This window comes from Trachinotus anak, unplaced genomic scaffold (genome assembly GCF_046630095.1).
Source record: "Trachinotus anak isolate AG129_WGS33_773 ecotype Australia unplaced genomic scaffold, CSIRO_AGI_Tana_v1 ptg000005l, whole genome shotgun sequence".
Taxonomy (NCBI): domain Eukaryota; kingdom Metazoa; phylum Chordata; class Actinopteri; order Carangiformes; family Carangidae; genus Trachinotus; species Trachinotus anak.
In genome coordinates, this window is record NW_027273856.1 from 9311192 (window position 1) to 9334051 (window position 22860).

Genomic DNA, 22860 nt, shown 5'->3' on the forward strand with positions numbered 1-22860 from the left:
AGTTTCTCGTCTTGTTGGAAAGCTGGGTGTCTGTGGAATCTGGTGGGATGTGACATTTGTTTTGGGGGGGGGGGGGGGGGGGGGCTCAGCAAGCTGGCATGGTTTTATGATAGACGCACTGGGAGAGTGAAGAAGCAGCTGCTCGCTACCTCATAGAAACACACTTGTGGTATGTTAGACTTGCTTTGGTTGCTTCAGTAGAATAAATGAAACGGGATCTTCTGAAATCAGTTTCATTACAACATGATTAAATACAATACACAGAATACACACTCACTTATGTAGCAGACATGAAGTGACACATAATCACTGCTAAATTGAGAGAGCTGTGATTTGTACATTCATTTAGACATAACATTGAATAACTGACATTAATTACATTGACAATCAAAACAAAGACTTTGAACAATTGAGTCAAGACATATTCATTTCACAAATTTAGTAAAATGTTTTAAGAAGTCTTAATCTTCAATGTCATGTATTTTTTCAGACATCTTTATGAAGAGGGTGAAGAAAATGAAGGTAGAGTAGAATCACCTCCAGTGGCTCCTCTTCCTGTCGGTGTAGCCTGAGCAGCACATTAGCAGAGTGGCAGCAGCTCTGGTGCTCTGTCTGCATCAGGCGCTCAGGGCCCAGGACATAATCACTGTAGCTACAAGTGTAAAATGCAGGAAAATAGACTTGAAGCATAAAAAATATGTTTCAGGTCACATATAGCACAATTAAACCATTATGGGTCTGTGTAGCTGGATGGATTAAAATGGGAGCATATCTGTGCCATGAGACGTGCACGAGACAGACGACTGAAAGAGCTGCTGAAGCTCCTTCTGTGTAGACGTGCTGTTAGATGATCCAATGAGCATTTTGTTTGAGCACACTGAGCCCACACACTCTGCAAAGAAAACCTGTTTCAGTTATACTCGTACTTGTGACTCTAAAGCTGCGGTTTCAGCTCGCTCTTTACTGTGATGGTCCAGTACCTGCACACCTACATCCATCTCATGCTCCATCTCTGCATTACTGGTGAACCGGACCCGAGACACCTGAACTGCTTCAGCTTGTTCACAAGCCAAAAGGAGGACCATGGCTTCAGACTTGGTGCTCCTGTCCCTCATCCTAGCCTTTTCACAAACAGTCACACAGTTTGATGAGGAGCTGGTACCAAAAAAGGACTTTACATCAACAGCGTGGCTGTAGTTTAGCTACAAACAGTCAGATATTTTTTTAAGGAAAGTTTTCTGTAAACTTTCTCGCAACGGTTGGTACTTCCTCAGGTACTACGTCAAATCTATTCAATCACTTGAAAAGGAAGCATCTGGAGTAACATGCCGAGAGCGTTTCAGTCAGGTCGACTCATCTGTATCTCACAAGGTCCAGAAATATAAACATTTATCATTGACCGACACATTAGAGCAGTCGAAACAATGCGATAAAAGCAGCAAATGATGGAAATAGGTGACTGAGGTGGTCACATTCTATCTAGTGAAGGATATGCTCTGGTGAAATCCACAGTTCAGATTCTCCAAATCCACGGTTTGGATCAGATTTTTAAAAAAGTACTCCTTCTGGCCATCATTGTTGACAAAGGCTCTGCAACCAAATATTAGTTCATGATAATGAATAATAATAAATGTGTTTAGTTCAAGGTTCATGGTTACATTTATTTCTGAAGGTCTTCTGAAATTCAGACGTGCCAGTAGTTTTGACCATGACCGTATCCCGTGCACACAACTAACTGATGTTTAAGCTAAAATAATGATCAATAACTCTTCCTATTAGCAGGTGCAGCTAACGCCAGTATCCTTCAGATCCCTGTGGGCAGCTCACCACAGCTAAATTCTAACGCTACTCTGCTCAGGTTCCTGCTCACTTTATTCCCGCCTCACAGTGAAGTTTGCTGCGTTTTCATGAAACAAATGGTTGAGTCAGCATGAGCAGCAGCCTCACTTGAACAGAGCAGAATATTATGTACATGACTTCTCCTTGTTGTTGAGAGTTAAGGCGTGGCGTGCTGCCACGAGCCACTGAAAGTAGCAGATGCACTGATACTGAGAGGACTGACTCATGTAACACTTCCTCTGGCAGCTATTCTCCCAGACAAAGCCCTCCTAGAGACACAGTTGTCACTACTGTGCATTATTGTTTCTCTAAAGAAACGAAAGAACAACAGTGATGACGGAACTTGTGATGAGTATCAATATCAAAGGTAAAGTGTCTTGACCTTCAAGGGCCTACAATCTGGAAATTGAAACCGCATAAAGGCTTTATTATGCCAAACATATCCACTGTCAATAGACGGTTTATTCAAGCTTCTTTTCAGATCTTTTTTTTTTAAGATTACAGTTCCTTTGATTTTGTAGTTTTTGATTATGCTGAGTGTTTTCGTTAAGGCAGTAACAAAAATAATTGTAACTGTGCAGGGAGAGCTTTAGCTTTATTCTGCTGCATACCCTGGAAAGACATTTTATAAGGGAAGAATTATGGCCTCCATTGTCAATAGTGGCATTAAAGAAATCCAACTCCAGGTTCTTGTAGAATCTGAATAATAAAAAGCCTTTATCAGCTGAAAAGTGAGCCTCATGTGAAGCCTTATTCACCATGCTCAGACTTGGATTTGCTTAATGTCAAATAGCTGTGGTAATAGTTCTTCCATTTAAACTTATTTTATTCAGCATTGTGACCATTTTCTAGCCTTAGTTTGCATTGATTTATATGTTTTATATGCTTACTTAGCATTGCTTTCATGTGTATTTTCAAGTTGTGGTTATTTTTCTTTTCTTTTTTCCTTTGCTTTGTGGTTGATTTGTGTCCTGGCCTCTTTGTTTTGCAGATGAGGGCAGGAGTGCAGTTGACCTGGCAGGAGGGGCTCAGATAGTAGCTGAACACATTAAATCCCTCTACCAAAATACTGAGCCGGAAAATGAGAAGCTCTTGACTGTCTTTTGTGGCATGCTGATGAACTATAGCAATGATAATGGTAATGACCATCTTCCCCAAGAACAACTGTTAACTAATCTAAACTAATCAGCGAATGTTCTCTTTCTTACACACAGACAGTAGCGTTGAACTGAACCAGAGAATGCTTTGCTTGTCTAGTTTGGACTGACCTTTCTCCTGATCTTTCTACCATGCTCTCTGTTGCTTTTCCATCTTCACCACTGAGGTAATTGTAGCAGTGGCCTTCCTCCCTCTACCATCCCCTCTGTAAGTCTGCTTTGTTAATAGATTCAGCAGATATAATATATCCATTAGCTAGTTCCCTGTACTTTCTAGCCATGGTAGTGGCATGGCTCTAGAGATGGCAGTGTCGGGTTTATTGGTTGGTCCATCACTTTGGTCCAGTCTGAAATATCTTTTTCTTTTTACAGTCATCCAGGGTCCTCAGATGATGATTTCTGATGACTTTGCTTATCCCCTGATTCATTTGTCCAATGACACTAGCAGCTAAAAGATGTTACTTATCCAGTCACAAAACCCACAAGATGATTGTCACAGAATTTATAGACATTCATGGTTGGTGATTCATTGACATTTCCTGCAGTGCCACAGTTTGGTTTCTCTTCTATATGTCTCTATCTTCATCATGTGCTTTCAGTCGACTTAAATGTTATTTACCATGAATTTACATCATCAACTGTTTTTGCCAGTTTGAAAAGGTGAGAAAAGTGACTCCACTGTATCCTTGTGTACATTTTTCTGGATGATCCTTCAGTTTGTGTCTTTGTGATAACGAGGCCCCTCGACAGCACCAAGAATGTGATCTGACAGACTCAGCTCCTGCCAAAGTGTCTTTTGGCACTGGCTCATGGTTGGATGTGTTTGGCTGGGTGATGGGAGGTTTGGAGTTGCACTAACAGAATGGATGAGTTTTTTGAAGCTTTCTGCAGGTTTCAGCAGCTTTCAGCATCTAGCTGATTCTTCATATCGAGCTAATGTTGAGACAGCTGCCCTCTTACTAACACATCAGCTGCATCAGTTGAATCTCTCAAGAAAAGGACCTGAATCTTTTTGAGTGTTCTTAGAGGGTCATATAATGTTTACTTGAATGTAAATGTTCAGTTGTCTAATAATGTTAGGCACTTTTTACCCTCAATGAGGCCAATGTTTCATTCATTACTGGTAAAGCCAGACTAATACTTGATTTCTGATTTTTACTGTTCATGATGATAAATGTTTTTACATGTCATTCAAAGGTTTAATAGTTATACCATGGCCTCTGTGAACACTCTAATTGGCTTTAATACTTCATCAGTTTTACGTTTGACAATATAGTATATTTTCATCATTGGTAAAAGGCCACGGTATTCACAGGGAGTGGGGTTAATGCACACTGATATATGAAGGGCTGGGCATCGAACATCAGTGCTTTTATGGACTGACTGAAGTGGTTTGATACTGTTGAGGATGGATGGCTTGTTGTTTGATACCTAGGGAGTAAATGAGTAAATCTCATCAGTGTCAGAGAGCCAATCAGCATGCAGCATGCTTGGACCAAGATCTAATAATACTGGTGATTGGCTGTTGGCTGAACATGTTTGAGTGTGTAAAGAGACTAAGGTAAAACTAAAATTTGTCCCGTAATGTGTATTGTAATTTTCTTTTTCTTTAAATTGATTTGATAAAGTTGGTATTTAAAAAAAGTATCATTAGTCATTGTCAGCCTCAAGGCATTGTATCAGTACCAAGATTGAAGATTTTTGAATGATACCCAGCCCTGGATATATCTGGTTATAAAATATCACTTACTCTAAATTGTGTATTTATTTCCATTTGTTTTTATTGAATAATTTATTTTCTATTTTGTATATTTTCATTGACAATCCACAGCATGGATTGCTCCCTGCTTATTAAGTTTTAAAATATTCCACCAGTCATTATGTTTTACTGGCCATCCAAGTTGATTAATGCGCTGTGTAAACATTACAGACGGATTAGCTGCTGTACCTTGGTGAAAATATCGTTAACACTTTTGAGTGGCTCAAAGTGGCTTCTCTCTCTCACAGTGGTGCTATTTCCCCTTTGTTTTCATGTTAACTCAACAGAATTAACTTTACTTTACAAAATTTTAAGGCCCATGGACCAAAACCAGTTGTAACAAATGGTTAAAAAACTAAATACAACTATTAGATTAGAATTAAACACGTGCAGTACAATAGGTCCTAGATATGATGTATTCTCATCACGGCTTCTTTGTTTGTTCAGTATTTAACTTCTACCACCACCTGCCTTTCCAAACAATCTGAAAACTTTAGTTTCATTGGCACTGGAAGAACAGTGTTCTCTTATTGTTTTTGTGTTTTTCAGGGAGCAGATTCAGAATCAGTGTCAGATTTCTTGCTCTATCTGAACTTGGGGGAGCAAAATGTATTTGTAAAATGCTGTGGAGGCTGAAATAATGTCCTATTTTACTGGTGTTTAAACACCTGCTTTGTTGGCTCCAAGGTCACCATGTCAGTACTTAATAATAATACTGATTTTAACTACACTTTTACTTTATTAACTTACTGTTACATGGCTCTCTGGTTTAGCTTGTGCTGCTACTGAAGGTTCTGACACAGAATGAGGATCTGAAAACATTGTCATATTGTCATTAAGACCTTTTCCTGCTGTCTTCTTTTCTGCTCATCTGCTCACTCTCGTCTTGCTCCACTGTTCAATTTATTCTGTTTTTTTTAAACAAAAGAATAAATGGAAATCCTTTCTTTTTGCTCTTCAGGTGCTTCTCATAGCTCTACCACCTCTTGCCATCAAAAGGCAAACATACACACACGTTTCCTTTTTGGGTTTCGGGAGCATTTTCATAAGATTTTTCTTGTGGTTTCCCAGTTTAACATCACGCAGTAATGGATTTTGGTGACTTGATTACAGTGTGAATGCACAGTAACCTTAGACTGTGTAATGTGGCCTTCATTGGTGATAAGGGGATAATGGTAAATGTTAAAATGCACTGTAAGACATCCAGCAATATCGATCTTAAGTTACCTCTAGTTAGCTACTGTTAGCTACTGGTCATACCCGACCAAGTAAGGCTGTAGCAGCAGTGTATTGAATTGAATGAAGGCTTGTTTTGATTCACACAAATTTCTTGTTTCATTTTAAAGAGGAAGAATGTTTACTTCTTCTGTCTACAGTGACACAGTGTCACTTTAAGGAATCTGATGCAACAACTAAGTTCCCTAAAGGTATCTCCACATACCCCATTATGGTATGATCTGCTCCCCACAGAGGCGCAGCACAGTGTTTTAAGCTTACATGTTTAAAACCAGATTTATATAAATGCTCAGTATTTATTGAAGTCAGAATGTCCCACATGCTTTTCTGTTGATCTCCTCAGCTCTGCGTGATGTTTAGAACAACAGCTCGACTGCCTCTCTCTCTCTGTGTCTCTGTTTATGGCAGATTCCCTACAAGCCCAGCTGATCAGTATGGGTGTGATTCCCACACTGGTGAAGCTGCTAGGCATCCATTCCCACAACACAGCCCTGACAGAGATGTGTCTAATTGCCTTTGGGAATTTGGCTGAGCTTGGTGAGTAAATCTAAATATCTGTTTGGCCAAACAAAGAAACTTACTGCGGTGATGAGTAAGTTCATTCATTCTTTTCCTTCACCAGTCTACAATCAGTATCTCAGAATGACAAAGTGAAAACTGAATTTCAGAAGGTTTTGCTAATTTATTAAATAAGGAAAATCTGATATATCACATTGACATAAGTATTCAGACCCTTTACTCAGCATCCAGTCTTCTTGGGTTTGACGTCACAAGCTTTGCACATCTGGATTTGGGGATTTTCTGCAACTCCTTTCTGCAGATCCTCTCAAACTCTCAAGTCAGGGTTCTGGCTGGGCCACTCAAGGACATTCACAGAGTCATCTCTAAGCCACTCCTGTGTTGTCCTGGCTGTGTCCTTAGGGTCATTGTCTTTTTGAAAGATGAACCTTCAGCCTGGTCCTAGACCCGGTCTTCATGAAGGATCTCTCTGTACTTTGCTGACTAGTCTCCCTGTGCCATAGCCTGATGCTGCCTCCACCAGGCTTCACCAATAGTGTTGCCTGGTTTCCTCCAGACATGACGCTTAGGATTGAGACCAAACAATTCAGTCTTAGTTTCATCAGAGTTTCTCCAGCTCCACACAGGAGAGTCATCATCAGGTTTTTGGTCACCTCTGTTACCAAGACCCTTGTCCCTGATTGGTTACTTTTCCAGGCATCCAGAAGAGTCCTGGTTGTTCCAGACTTCTTCGTGTAAGAATGATGGGGGCCACTGAGCTCTTGAACCTTCCCCAAATCTGAGCCTCAACACAATCCTGTCTCTGAGCCCTGCAGGCAGCTCCTTCCTCCTCTTGGTTTCTGCTCTGATCTGCATTGACAGCTGTGAGACCTTATTTAGACAGGTGTGTTTGTCCAGTCAGCTCAATTTATCACAGGTGGAAGCCAATCAAGGTGTAGAGACATCAAGTGTCAAAGTAAAGTGTCTGAATACGTATGTCAATGTGATATTTCACTTTTTTCCTTTTAATACAATTGCAAAAGTTTCTAAAATTTTTGTTTTCACACCCTCATTGTGGGGTGTTGAGTGCAGATTGATGAAAATGATGTTTTTGTATTTTAGCCTGAGGCTGCAACATAACAAAATGTGAAAAAACTGAAGGGATCTGAACACTTTCTGAATACTCTGTATTTGGACAATCAAATCACTTTAATTATCAACTGTATTTAGCAAAATGCAGTAACATCACTGGTGCAGTCACAGACTGATGATGAGACTGACTAAAGGGGGTTCATAGTTGTGTTATAGTGTGGCTGTAGAGTCTACTTAACAGCTGAAACCTGACAAACCATAAATCAGTATTGATCCAGTTTCAATCAGAATCAGAATCAGTTTTATTGCCAAGTATGTTTTCACATACAAGGAATTTTTTCTGGTGATTGGTGCAATCAGGGGGATCAGCAACAGTGGGGCTCTCTAGCCTTGTTGATGAGGCTGATAGCAGACGAGAAGAAGCTGTTTTTGTGGCGAGAGGTTTTGGTCCTGAAGGACCGCAGCCTCCTGCCAGAGGGGAGTGTCACAAAGAGTTTGTGTCCAGGGTGGGAGGAGTCAGCTACAATCTTCCCTGCACGCCTCAAAGTCCTTGAGGCGTACAGGTCCTGGAGGGATGGAAGATTGCAGCCAATCACCTTCTCAGCAGAGTGGATGATACGCTGCAGTCTGTTATTGTCCCTCTCCATGGCAGCAGCGTACCAGATGGTGATGGAGGAGGTGAGGATGGACTCAATGATGGAGGTGTAGAAGTTCACCATCATAGTCCTTGGCAGGTTGAACTTCTTCAACTGCCTCAGGAAATACATCCTCTGCTGAGCTTTTTTGATGAGGGAGCTGATGTTCAGCTCCCATTTGAGATCCTCTGTGATGGTGGTTCCCAAGAAGCGGAAATGCTCCACGGTGGCCACGAGGGAGTCGCACAGGGTGATGGGGGTGGGTGGGGCTGGGCTCTTCCTGAAGTCCACTATCATCTCCACTGTCTTCAGAGCGTTAAGCTCGAGGTTGTTCTGCCTGCACCAGGTCACCAGACGGTCAGTCTCCCACCTGTAGGCAGACTCATCGCCATCAGAGATGACTCCAATGAGAGTGGTGTCGTCTGCAAACTTCAGGAGCTTGACAGACTGATGGCTGGAGGTGCAGGTGTTAGTGTAATTCAATTTCAATTCAATTCAATTTTATTTGTATAGCGCCAAATCATAATATACATTATCTCAAGGCACTTTACAGGGTAAGGTCAAGACCTTACATTGTTACAGAGAAAAAAAGTGTACAGGGAGAAGAGCAGAGGAGAAAGAACGCAGCCTTGCGGGGATCCAGTGCTGATGGTCTGGGAGTCAGACACGTGCTTTCCTAGCTTCACGTGCTGCCTCCTGTCAGACAGGAAGTCGGTGATCCACCTGCAGGTGGAGTCAGGCATGCTCAGCTGGGAGAGCTTGTCCTGCAGCAGAGCCGGGATGATGGTGTTGAAGGCAGAGCTGAAGTCCACAAACAGGATCCTGGCATAGGTCCCTGAGGAGTCCAGGTGCTGGAGGATGAAGTGGAGAGCCATGTTGACGGCGTCGTCTACAGACCTGTTGGCTCTGTAGGCGAACTGCAGGGGGTCCAGGAGTGGGTCAGTGATGGATTTGAGGTGGGACAGGACAAGGTGCTCAAATGATTTCATGACCACAGAGGTCAGGGCAATGGGTCTATAGTCATTTAGACCTGTGGGCCTTGGTTTTTTGGGGACAGGGATGATGGTGGAGGATTTGAAGCAGGCTGGCACGTGGCAGGTCTCCAGTGAGGTGTTGAAGATGTCCGTGAACACTGGAGACAGCTGATCAGCACAGTGCTTCAGGGATGATGGAGAGACAGAGTCAGGACCGGCTGCTTTGCGGGGGTTCTGCTTCTTAAAAAGCCTGTTGACATCTCTCTCCAGGATAGAGAGAGACGTTCCTTTGGTAGGGGAGGAGGGGGGTTCTGATGTGGCTCTGATGTGGAGGTTAGTGTCAGGCCTGTCCCATTGTCTTTCAAAGCGGCAGTAGAACTCATTCAGATCATTGGCCAGATGGAAGTCGTTAATGGAGTGGGGGGGTTTAGGTTTGTAGTTAGTGATCTGTCTGAGCCCTTTCCAGACAGAAGCAGAGTCATTGGCTGAGAACTGGAGCTGAAGTTTCTCAGAGTACAGACGTTTAGCTTCTCTCACCGCCTTGCTAAACCTGTACTTGGACTCTTTAAACCTGTCCCTGTCCCCACTCCTGAAAGCTTCCTCCTTTTGCCTCCTGAGCTGACTGAGCTTAGCTGTGAACCAGGGTTTGTCATTGTTATAACTCACCCTGGTGCGTGATGGGATACAGCAGTCCTCACAGAAGCTGATGTATGACGTCACAGCCTCTGTGAACTCATCCAGACTGTTGGAAGCAGTCCTGAACACCTCCCAGTCAGTGCAGTCCAAACATGCCCGCAGATCCTCTATGGCTTCACTGCTCCACTGCTTCGATGTCCTCACAACAGGTTTACACAGTTTTAGTTTCTGCCTGTATGTGGGAATCAGGTGGACCATGACATGGTCAGAGTGGCCCAGTGCAGCCCGGGGGACGGCGTGATAAGCACCACTGATTGTGGTGTAACAGTGGTCCAGAGTGTTCCCCTCTCTGGTCGGGCAATTAACAAACTGTCTGTATTTGGGCAGTTCGTGGTTGAGGTTACCTTTGTTAAAGTCACCAAGGACAATAACTACGGAGTCCGGGTTGGTCCGCTCCACACACAGTATCTGCTGTGGCCTGTGGTGGGATGTAAACACCGACCAGGATGACTGAGGTGAACTCACGGGGGGAGTAGAAGGGCCTGCAGTTTATGATGAAAGTCTCCAGGTCAGGAGAACAGTGCTGCAGGATCACTGTCACGTCTCTGCACCAGCCACTGTTAGCATAAAAACACATTCCTCCACCTTTCGCTTTGCCGGCCAGCTCCAGCGCAGAGTCCGGAATCGATCCACACAGCCACGTCTCCGTGAAGCACAGGACGGAAGATGAAGAAAAGTCTCTGTTCTTCTGCACCAGTAGCTGAAGTTCATCCAGTTTGTTGGGCAGTGAACGCACCTTGGAGAGAAAGATACCTGGGAGAGGTGTGCGGAGTGCGCGCCGGCGGAGACGCGCAAGCGCACCGGCACGTTTCCCTCTCCTCCGGCGTTTCACTGCGAGAGCAACGGTCAGTGACCTCTGACCAAAATGTCCAATAATCCCACAGATGAGTCGAGAAAGGTGGAAAAAACCCACTGGAGTTGTTTCTCTGATGTTAATGAGCTCTTCTCTGGTGAAAGAGCTCCAGAAACCAAAGCAGAAAACTGAATTTACAAAGAAAATAAGGCAAAAAAGTGCGCACCAACACACCGAGCAGCCATCCGCGGCGCCATGGCAACAGAATATATATAGCAGCATTGTAATTAACTCTGTGGCTCAAGTATAAACTCAGTGGAACAGCCAGACAGAGTTTGAGAGCCACAACTTTGAACATTTATTGTGATTTTATTTGGACTTTGCAATAAATCATATTGTTAAAAACATGCACAGTTCTTCCTGCAGGGGCCCAGAAATGTCTGCACTCATGCAGAAAATGGAATCATTAACCTGAGTGGATGCACATTAGATGCCATGGATTGACCAAGAGAGCAGATTAACTGTATTTTGAGAGGTGGAGACAGTAAAGGAGAGAGTCTCTGTTATGACATGCCTGTGATAATCCTTGTGTTTTCAGAGTCCAGCAAAGAGCAGTTTGCCTCCACCAATATTGCTGAGGAGCTCGTGCGTCTTTTCCAGAAGCAGACAGAGCATGAGAAAAAGGAAATGATTTTTGAGGTCCTGGCTCCACTTGCAGAAAACGGTAAGGTGCCTTTTTCATTATGAAGCTCTACAAAAGGCCACTTCCACTGTATGGGAGATATGATTTCAAAGACAGAGCAGTGTGAGCCTGCAGTGTTCCCTCATGCCTTTAGATGAAAATCAAGTCGACCTACTGTGTAGTAATTTATCCGCTCAGTGTGAGTCATGCTTTTCCAGGCTAGCTGCTAACTGCACAGTCATGGCAGACAGCTCCTGCAGTGGCTCAGCTGCTCTTTTTCAAACATGTCATCAGCATGTATGTGCATGTTTATGTGTGTTTGTGCATGTGTGTGCTACGGCAGCAGAGAGAGAATCATCTTACTGACTGTTGTTATCACCATTCCAGGCACACTGGGTGCTCCCACATTGTCAGTCTCCAGGACAACGTCCTACTTAACTCCACTCTAGAGAAACCTCGCTCGCTCTCTCCCTGGCCAGCTCTTTCATTTCTTACCCTGTTAGCTGCTTATTACGTTTCTAGAGAAACACTTGAACACTTATTCTTTGAAATAGTCAAAGGCATAATGGTGAAACAGGGGTTACGTCTTCACATTAAAGTGGTTTCAAAATTATATTAGAAAAAAAATATTTCCTAAACATTCGTATAGGCCTGAAGTGAGCAGTTATTTTTGTTATCAGTTAATTGTTAGGGCAGCAAGAAGTATAAATTCCCATCACGTTAAGTTTCCAGAGCTCATAGTAACATCTTCAGATGTCTGGTTTTGTCTCTTATCTATATATAGACATGTTAATAGACCTACCTGTACCCATCTGTCCCCATTTCACCCCATTTTTTGTCCTGATTTCTTATTTTAGAATTTTGTCTGTTGATGTTTTCAAATCAAGTCCTCAAACCTTTGATAAAGGTGTCCCGCAAGAATCGATTTTGGCCCCTTTGTTTTTTAATCTTTACATAAATTATATTTATTTTCCTACTAAGTACTACAGTGTGTATTTTTATGTTGACAATGCCATCTTTTATACCGTCAGCTCCACTGCAAACAAGATCTTCCCCAGGTCCCAGTCTTCTTCTGTTAACTTCTGTAAACTCTGTTAGTTTGTTCTGAACTCCAAAAGACAAAATGTTTGCATTTAACAAGAGCACAAACTTCTGATGTTGTCACTCGAATCTTAGCTATCAGTTCAATGACATCTGTGTCGGTCTGAAACTAGCAAAGACACTTGCGTTGTGCTGAGTGAGATTAGGGCCCAAAATCTATTTGTCAGTCGTCTTTAGTGGACAAACCATGTAGTGATTACACGTAGTGATTCTAAATGACCTGAATTTAGTACTGTTCAGCCGTCATGAACACCAATACTGATATATCTTCAGTAAGCTGATGTCGACTGATATATCAGCCATGCAGATTTCTCAGCTGTGCTATCAGGCAGAGCACAGAACAGACCAATATCCATCCACGTGTCTACACTGGGTTGTAGATATCTTGTCTACTCATGCTGCTGATGCTACACTTAAACCAGTGGATGCCATTTACCTCCTGACTTCCCAGATAAAAATCTTTAACCAAGTAACTTAATGACATTCCATTATTATGGATCATATGCTGTGCTGTTGGTATGCTGGGTCGTGACGAGTCCCGTGTGTGCTAATTGTGTCATATGATGCACATCATATGATACACCACTGCATTGCAGCAGGAGTGTGTTTCAGGCTGAGCTGGCCGCTGTAGTCTTCTCTGAATGTGTAACCCTCCTTCCCCTGCCAGATGTGATAAAGCTGCAGCTGGTTGAGGCGGGCCTGGTGGAGTGTCTGCTAGAGGTGGTGGCTCAGACTGTGGACGGAGAGAGGGAGGAGGACATCGCCCAGCTCAAGACTGCCTCTGACCTCATGGTTCTGCTGCTCCTGGGAGGTAAACACCTGGGTTTGACCGATGAATGGAGCCAAAGTTGACTCCTAACAACTGGATTTAGTTTAATCTGTTCTGCTACAAATTTGACAGGGTTGATGTGTTCCATCATAAAAAGTTATAAATGAATATAAGAAAGTGAAATTCAGGTTCAGCTACAAAACAACATGTTGATCCAGTTCCAGTGCACAGAAACTCAGATTCAGATCCCCACCAAATCTGGTCTGAAAAGGAACCTTGTGTAACAGTAATTAAAAATTCATACTTTCTTCTTCTGTCGTTACTGTTGCAGCACAGATGCTTCAGCAAATTGTACAAGGCCATAAGGGGAAAGGATCGTCCCTGAACTGACTTAATTAGAGGATGCTGAATTCTACCTACGCACATATACGACCATAAACCCACAGAGTCCTCTGTCCAGTATTGATGCAGGGAATTAATAATTCAACCTTCATGTGAATATTTCATTACAGCAGAATAGACCTGTGTTATAAATATACATACTGGCCTCTCTGCCATTAGAGCTACCAAACCCAACAGTTCATACGCTCTTTATTAAATTCTGTTAAAGCAGCACTTTGCCCTTTATTCCTAATGATTGGTCAACATGTTCCACTAGAGCTTGGTAAAACCTGCAACCTACAGACAGTTGACAATATTCTATGTTTTATTCCTCTTTATTCCTCTGTTGTATGCATATTGTGACAGATTATTGTCCTGTTTGACAACAGCCCTATAATTGCGAATGTGACTGAGTGACTGAGTGAGTGAGTGACTGACTGACTGAGTGATGGTATTTCCACCATTGCTCAGCAGAGTGCTGAGCCGCAGTCCACTGAGCTGCTCTGGTTTCCGGGCTGCTCGAGAACTGCAGGGAAGCAGAGGAGTGCCTCAGAACACTATTACAGCAAATAAACTACTTTCATCACATGTATCATTATTACTAAAGGAGGCAGAGGAAGAACTAAACATAAGACACACAGAGAGCAGGAGAGAGGGAGGGAGAGAGAGAAGTGATTGGTAACGAGACTTTGTACTAACAGCTTTGACCACTTCTACATATGGAGGGAGTTAGATGTAAAGACCTTCCTCTAATAAAAGGCTGTTACGATCTTGAGTTGATAGTAAATAAAAGCTAAAATACTGTGGATCCAGACGCAGGCTGTGCTCTGTGTGAGAGACAAAAAAATATATATATAATCTTTCTCAGAGCAGATGCCCCGGTCGCTCACCTAGAATGCCTGCCAATTGGGCTTAGTCTTTGCCCCGGCGGTCCCGGTGTGAGTCTCTCTCTCTCACTACAAGATGAAGACAGGTAGTCTCTCTCCCAGCTTTCTCTCTGATTGATCATTTTACAGTAAATACAGCTGACATCGCAGCTCAGTCTTTGTCTTTGTGTTTGGTGATTTTGTCAGACGATGTCGCAGTTATAAAATCAGGCGGTCCAGCCATATACTTGGTTTTGACCTAGTCTTGTTTGAAACAGCCTTCCCTTTTCCAAACAGTTTCCAACAACGCCCTCCCAGATGGCTCAGTGTAACAAACCATCTGGTGCGTCAGGTTATAATCCTACACCATCACAAACTGCAGTCTCAAAAATGACCACAGTTCAGTGCCTCAGTGAGACTGTGACCAGACTATATGTTGTTACTGTAACCTGTGTTCACTCTGCTGTGCAGACGAGTCCATGCAGAAGCTGTTTGAGGGAGGAAAGGGCAGTGTCTTCCAGAGGGTCCTGTCTTGGATACCGTCTCATAACCATCAGCTACAGCTGGCGGGGGCTCTGGCCATCGCCAATTTTGCTCGCAACGGTAAGCTTCACTTCACACTGTTTGAAGATGAGGTTGCCAAGTGGTGCTGCTCCTGTTCTCATCTCATTTCTCTCGTCTTTAACCACGTCAGCTGAGAGTGTGATTTCTAATAACACAGGAAACAGGAAGGTGGTGACACTGCTACCTTTTGAAATATATGTAACACTGTCAACTACAGGCAGTAATCATACGACTTTGATCCTCAGCACTGTCAGCCTTCCTTGTGAAGTGCAGTCTCTGACACAACAATACGATTTCTGCTCTCCTTGCATTTTGCGTAGATGGGAACTGCATCCACATGGTGGACACTGGTATCGTGCAGAAGCTTCTGGAGCTGTTGGATCGACACGTCGAAGAAGGCAACGTCACTGTTCAGCATGCAGCTCTCAGCGCCCTGCGGAACCTGGCCATACCCGGTGAGCTGCCTGATCAAGTCAAACATAGAGGATCTTAAACACACCAGGATCTGTCATGTAGAGGTCTTCATGGTTGTCCATCACTGGCGATAAACCACCAAACTGTGGGAATAAGTTGCTTGTAAGAAAGAAACTCTATATCACAGCTCTACACAAACCTTCACCTGGATTGAACGCTGTAACTGAGGAACAGGAGGAGAGTTTGTGACCGTATTGACTGGTTGGTGGAGAAAACTCGAGGTGGTAGTTCTAATTTAAACTTGTGCACATTAGTTTCAGCTAGTTTTCCATGAGTTCTGTTTCAGATAGAGTCCGAAGGTTTTCTCTTACTGTGCATGCACAGTGCACATACACTCTGGGCAAATCTTTGTTACCTCAACCAATTATTGTCTTAATAGGTAAGATGGTACCAATGAAGGTTAAAAGAGATGTTTTAGCATAAAACACACTGCAAAGAACGGTATGATGATCAATGAAAATCTGGGGACTACTTGCCTTTTTAAATTTTTTTTTTTTTTTTTTTTTTTTGTGTCAGATCATTGATTGATTCTACTCTGTTGCTTCCTTCTCTCCAGTGGTGAACAAGTCCAAGATGCTGTCAGCGGGCGTAGCAGACGTGGTGTTGAAGTTTTTGCAATCAGAGATGCCTCCAGTCCAGTTTAAACTTCTGGGAACATTACGTATGCTCATCGATACACAAGGTAGAAATTTTATCTTTTCCTTGTCTTTATCTTTTTGCACCAAATCGAGGAAGATTCTCACAGCAAAGCTGATGTACTGACTTTGGCAGCACAGCATCGACCGTCAAGCAGATTCTCAATCCTAAAAATATGGTCAGTATCCTGGAGTCAAGATACACGGACCAGGTCATTAAGGTTGAAGTGTCTGTGAAAATTATTCCAACCAAAGTTGGCAGCAATTAGGCGTATGATGATATTCGATAGAAGTGAATATCTTGATATTTCATGCAGTAAGTGATATTTTTCATAATACAGAAAAAACATTTCTTTGCAGTTTTGCAGTCTGCTGCTGAGTCCAACCCTCATTTGACTGCTTTGCTTCCTGTACATTGTACCTAGAAATGTGATAAAACTTTTAACTGCTGTTTAGTGGCAGCATCACTTAAACCTGAAACATGAAATACAATAATAATTATAATAATTATATCATAATATTGTATAGCCCAAATAATTGCACTGGACTGTATTGAGATATTAAATTTAGCAGTAATCATTAGTTCTTTTACCTCAGCTCTGTTGAAGCTTTTGATAATCAAGAGAAATGCTTACAGTCCAAACTGTAAGAGTCTCAGTGTTGAGTCATAAAGACACACAAATATGGTACTGTAACTGCTGCTCAAGAACGTGCACATACTGGACAGATGGTTTTATATCAGAATGTCTCCATAATCAGAAATTAAAATGTGATTCAGTCGACTGCTACTGGACCTTGACCTAAAAGGAAACCACAGTTTGTTCATCTAAAATTCAGCCTAAGCTTTTTTTGGAAAAGGAAATTGAACCAAATTAAATGTTATTTATTTGCTGCTCCTGGTGACAGCAGACACCAGAATCAGAGACAGTAATCTGTGTGCTGTGTGTGTTGGTTCAGCTGAAGCCGCAGACCAGTTGGGGACCAACGGGAAACTGGTGGAGAGATTAGTGGAGTGGTGTGAAGCCAAAGATCACGCGGGAGTGATGGGCGAGTCCAACAGGCTCCTGTCAGCCCTCATTCGACACAGCAAGTCCAAGGTCAGACTCCACACTCCACATCAACAGTCAAACATGTTAGAGCCGCCTCCAGAAACCCCTGCAGGTTGACGCTGTCACTCCAACTCTGTAAGAGTCACTGTAAAAAGAAAACACTCACTAGCCTGGCTTTAACACTACAGACAGCCCATAATGCAACACTCTTAAATACCATAGTTATACTAGTATTCTCCCTATTCAAAAAGAATATCTGATGTAATGAATGAAGATGTAATTTTCTGGTCCTGAAATATAAGATGACCTCCACTCTCCAACCTGATTTCCAGAAAAAATACCGTCTTGTATTCAGGTCAGTATCCTTCCTCCCCAGAGTGGCAGAGTTTCTCTGTTCATCCAGCTCCAGGCCTCAAGTCCTACACCGGTAGTTAAAACTCTGAACAGCCATGCTATCATTCCCTTTGTCTTAAAACATCTGTGAAGTAAATTTTTTCTGTTTGAAATTATGCAATGTCTAGCACTCTTCTTCCTTACAGCCATGTTGGTTCACTGCTGTGTGTGCACTGCATCCTTGTGTGCATGTACAGTATAAACAAAACAGGAACCCACTCACAGACTGCACATTATGAACTTAGAGCAGCTGTAAATGGAGTAGAAGTCTGTTTGCTGACATTAGCGCCATAATCTACTTGACCACACCAGACAAAGTGAGGAGGGTGTTGAAAAAGATGTGGTCCAATACGGTTTTTCCCGTCTCCGTAGCGATTCCCGCACCTGAACTTGTATCAGCTGATAAAGACTACTGATCCAATGCCACTGTGTTCAAATATAATAATGTGATGATTGTGATCATTGTTTTATGGCTCAGGTTAAACCCTTTGTAAAACATGAAGAGATACATCAATGCCACAGAATTTATTTTAAAAAATGTAGGAATCAATAGCACTTCCCGTTCTAAGCATAACACTAGTGCCACCTCCTGAAATTAAAGCCTAAAATACTTTGCATGTGGCCTTGTTACTGGTGGGACTTTCTAGTGGAACATTCTGACACATTACCAATGTTTTGCAAACAGCTGACGTTACATTATTTATTGGAAATCAATTCTTCTTTGCTGCTCTAAAACATTAGTTGCCTGTTACTGTACGACGCAACTTCCTGTGTAAGCAACCATTTTAGAGCAGGGAAGAAGAGCTGACTTCAGGGTACTCTGCCATTTAATTGTGGTGTGAAACTATTAAGTAAATGAGGTGGTATCAGATCAGTGCATATCAGTTGCTCTGCTGCAAATATTTTAATGGCCAAGTTGGTGACAAATAAATAACTGAACAATAACTGTCTCTGTGTTACCGCCAGTCACACCTGTGGTTCCTGGCCTACCTGGCTGTCCCACAGCAGCATGTTGGCTCCTCCTCCTCCTCTCCCACATCTCTCTCTTCATTAGCTACAGCTCTCCCCTCCTGACCTCCTGACTCAGAGTGTCCTTGGAGAGGAGGGGCTGTGAGGGAGAGCAGGAAGGAGGGGCAGAGTGAATCAATGATGAATCTATGAAGAATTCATTTTTACACATTTGATAGTGTTAAAGATATGAATGTTGATATTGTGGTGGGCCACCATGAATAAATCAATTTATGGGAACGCTGGTTTGTGTCATGAGAATCACAGGAAAGTTACCAGATACACGCTTGCTGTATTTATCTAAGAAAACATCTCAGAATAGGTTGATTAAAGTGATCCTTTCCTGTTTTTGTGGATTTCAGGAAGTCGTTAGAACTGTCATCCAGGGAGGAGGAGTCAAGCACTTAGTTACCATGGCAACTAGTGAGCACATGATTATGCAGAATGAAGCCCTGGTGGCTTTGGGTCTCATAGCGGCGCTGGATTTGGGTAAGAGCTAAACAGTAATTCACTTCCTGTTTATTTTATAAACAAGTGGAGTCCAGAGCTTTTTTAAATTGCATAAACAGATGTAGAAAACTGAGACTCTTCAGAAACCATTCATGATGTAAGACAGTTTTAGAGTTAAGGTGTAAATGTAATGGACTATTTATTTTTTAAAATCTAATATTTTCTGATGAAAATAGGCCTGAACATTCGACTCAGTCCCGTGACTTCTGAGAGTGGGAGCAGGAAGCACCTCAGCCTGCATTATTTATCATATCCCCAAAGTCAGCTTGACAATCTGCTCTCTAGCTCTTAGTGGTAACACACACAGGCTCTTTTTCTGGATTTCAGTTGCAGCTGAGAAAGATTTTGTCGGAGCCAACCTGGTGTCAGTGCTTCACAAGCTGCTGTCAGATGAGAGGAGTGCTCCAGAGATCAAGTACAACTCCATGATCCTCATCTGTGCAGTCATGGGCTCAGGTGAGACTTACTTATGTATTCACCATTAATTATGGAGCCAAAGTCTCTGCGCCTCTCCCGGGTCTTTTTATAGCATTGAAAAGATTATATGTAGGTTGTCCACTAATTGGAAGGTCGTGGTTTGATTCCTGGCTCCTCTGGCCTGCATGTTGAAGTGTCCTTGGGCAAGATACTGAACCTCAAATTGCCCCAGGTGTGTGTCGTGTGTGTGTGTGTGTGTATGTGATTTGTAATGTAAAACGCCTTGAGTGGCTGAAAAGACTAGAAAAGCACTTCATACTGTAAGTGCAGTCCATTTACCATTTCCATATACAGTATAAGTGTGGCTTTTAGTGTGAAACATCTGCAGGGTAATGTATATTTCCAGATCCGGGCCGTGGTTGAGCCTAGCTTTGTTTCTGTTTTATTGTTTTTAAAGACAACCTTTTATTTGGGAATTCATGCTGCTGCTCTTCCTGTTTCTTCTCATGTTAGAGCCTCTTCACAAAGAAGTCCAGAGCCTGGCGTTCATCGACGTGGTGTCCAAGCTGAGGGCTCATGAAAACAAGACGGTATCACACCAGGCATCGCTCACAGAGCAGCGACTTACGGCCCAGAGCTAAATGACTGTGTCCAAGCCCACCCACCTACCCACCCACACACCCACCCACTTAAATGCCTGCCTGACCACCTAATCACCCAATGACACCTCATGACTGCTCTCCCCTGTGCCCCATCGTCATGTGCCAAGGTACCATGTCGCGTTAACTGCCAGCCAGACATCCAGTTAAGTCTCCCCCCTCAACCCCGCCCACCTCCACTAGGGTTAGACTGATGTTGGTTTATGCTTCTATTCAAATCATACACCTGAGCTTTTTCTAATAGAACTTTTGAATGGCAAGAATTCACCCAGAGTTAAATAGTTGTTAGGGTGGGAAGCCTCTGAAACTGTTTTTAGACTACCATGGGACACCAAAACTCTCCTCTGAAAGCCATAATAATGAGATTTATTTAGGTGGGTTAGCAGGTCCTTAAGGCACGGTGAGGCAGGCTTCAGGCTTTACAGACTGACACCCCTTAATGCTCTATAGTGATTTGTGTAGAGGTCGACACCACTGACTCGCTGGTATCTTCTGTTTTTTTTTTTTTTTACTTGGTGCATCAGTCTAGCCCTGGTCCCCATCTCTACTTGTGCATGCATCTTCTGCTACAAGTAGCTCCACAGGAGCTGAGGCGCCATAGACAGCCTAACGCAATAGATTAAGAGACAACACTCTTTTACGACCATAGCTGTGATCCCATCCGCCGGTTACCCACCAGTGAAAATGTGCACAAAAGAACAAAAAAAAAATGACCTTCCTGTTGTGATTTTCTTTCATTTTTAAGAAGAAGCAGCCATCCATGATGTGCCCAGTTGTGTCCCATGTAGCTCAAGTATAAATTGACTAGAAACTGTGCATGTTTTAGTCCTGTTGAAGGTGTGCCAGTGTTCATTTTTACCTCTCTACTGCTCGCATACTCCAAAGTACAGCCTGCCCTCCTCTACCGACACCTCCAATCTTGTTTTTGCACCTGGATCCAGAGATTTTATTCAGATTTTTAACTCCACAGTTGTCCAAACACCCCCCACTCCCCACCCCTGTCCAACAGCTGTACAGTGAAGTGAGAGGCTCCGCAGGTTTCCACCCCTTCACTGAAAGAGAATCATGTGAAGAACATATAGTGAAGATCAGGGCTGTAGTGAAATCTAGCTTTGTTAGTTGAATTCAGTTCAGCTCCAAGTCTGAGTGAAGCCGGGTTGATGTGAAGAAAAGGTCAAAATTGGAAGCTGGAAGTTTGTCTTTTCCAATGGAAATTTAATGATTTATACACTCAACCATCAACAGAAATATAGTCAGCTTCAATCCAACACTGTCATACAACGTATCACAGTCTTGAATTACCATCCCCCTGAAGTTCCAGTCCCTAAATGTCTGATGAGATTTATTACGGTAAGATTGTTGAAAATACAAACTCACCAGATGGTTGCCAATCTTCTTAGTGAGACATAAGGTGGATCAAAAACTGTGTCAGGTGGGTGGAAAGTAACAGAGATATGATTCTGACCAACAAAATTTTCTTCCATTAAGGTCAATAAATAATTGATTTCAGATGTTTAGTACTGACATGAAACTAAATCAGGTTTTTTTTTGGTTCTTTAAACCCACCTGACAGTTTTTTGCTGAGAAAAATGTCTCTTTAACATCAGTCCAATCAATGCGTCACAGTTTGACACTGTGCATAGACAAAGTCCTACAGGGTAAAGTTTTATGTTTGTGGTAATATCAATAAAAGATCATTTTGAAATATTTTTAGATGAGTAGGGAATGGGGCATAAGCTATGAAGCTAAAGTCAAAGGTGGCAGGAGACCAAGAAGTTAGAAGGCTGAAGAACGTAAGTCCAGCATCCAGATCTCATCCCCCGCTCCAGTTTTAAAACACGATCGTTCCCTGAAAGGCTCAGTAAGAGAAGCACAGAGTGTGTGTAGTGAGGCAGCGTTGAGCAAAGTCTGGGGTCTGGTAAGAACAGGGAACCGAACGCACACGGATCAGTATCACTGTATTTGTTCTGTTGAACACCCCCGACCCCCTGCCAACCACTGCCACAGCAGCACCACTCCCTCCAGAGAACAGGTCTCTCCCACATGTGACGGTTGGTTCCTCTTGACAAAGGGATCTCTGCGAACACCTCAGCATGTCCGACACTGTACCGACACCGCACCGACACCTGTTAACATGCCACGGTGTGTCTCCTGGTCTGGGCCCACACTTTTTTAAAAAAGGTATGAATGGTTATTTATCAGATTTGTGCTCTTCTGAAGACACATGCCAGTGGAGATGTATCCATAGTAACTGCGTAAAATACTATAAACTTAAATGTTTGTTGTAAATGTCATGAGTTGTACATTTGGAGGATTGTAACTCAGCAGATAATTAAAAGATGATAGCTGGTGATGGCAGGTGTCTGTTCTTCCTTCAGTATCTCAGAAAGACGTTTGTTTTGTTCCACGTGAAAAATTTTCACATCACATGGACGTGACTTTGCATCAGTTCAGGCTGACCTGGTCTTTCCATTGACTATATGCAACTACCCCCCTAAAACGTAGCTTTACCTCCTCACAGTGAAGTTATGTTCAGACCAGGTTGAACTGAACTTTGACCTTGTGTTATTTGAGTGAATTTGACTGTTTGACCACAGTCCAGCCAATATACCAACTGTACGTTAGCTTTAGCCAGGTAGCACCATGTGCACCGTGAACTGCGGTTCTTTGTTA

General features: G+C 42.9%; 1 protein-coding gene across 3 annotated transcripts in view; it reads left to right on the forward strand.

Moving 5' to 3' along the window:
- The window catches only part of rap1gds1 (RAP1, GTP-GDP dissociation stimulator 1), a 34137-nt gene extending 11597 nt beyond the window's left edge, over nucleotides 1-22540 (forward strand). For 2 of the 3 annotated variants that reach the window (XM_071478269.1, XM_071478268.1), the window contains 11 exons: nucleotides 2831-2977; nucleotides 6400-6528; nucleotides 11278-11403; nucleotides 13130-13273; nucleotides 14950-15081; nucleotides 15363-15497; nucleotides 16073-16198; nucleotides 17109-17248; nucleotides 18964-19090; nucleotides 19439-19567; nucleotides 20042-22540. In XM_071478269.1, coding sequence (XP_071334370.1) covers nucleotides 2831-2977; nucleotides 6400-6528; nucleotides 11278-11403; nucleotides 13130-13273; nucleotides 14950-15081; nucleotides 15363-15497; nucleotides 16073-16198; nucleotides 17109-17248; nucleotides 18964-19090; nucleotides 19439-19567; nucleotides 20042-20169 — 1463 coding nt within the window. In that variant the 3' untranslated portion in view covers nucleotides 20170-22540. The remainder of the gene's footprint in view (nucleotides 1-2830; nucleotides 2978-6399; nucleotides 6529-11277; nucleotides 11404-13129; nucleotides 13274-14949; nucleotides 15082-15362; nucleotides 15498-16072; nucleotides 16199-17108; nucleotides 17249-18963; nucleotides 19091-19438; nucleotides 19568-20041) is intronic. The other variant, XM_071478270.1, reaches the window with a different exon arrangement.
- The last annotated feature ends 320 nt before the right edge of the window (nucleotides 22541-22860 follow it).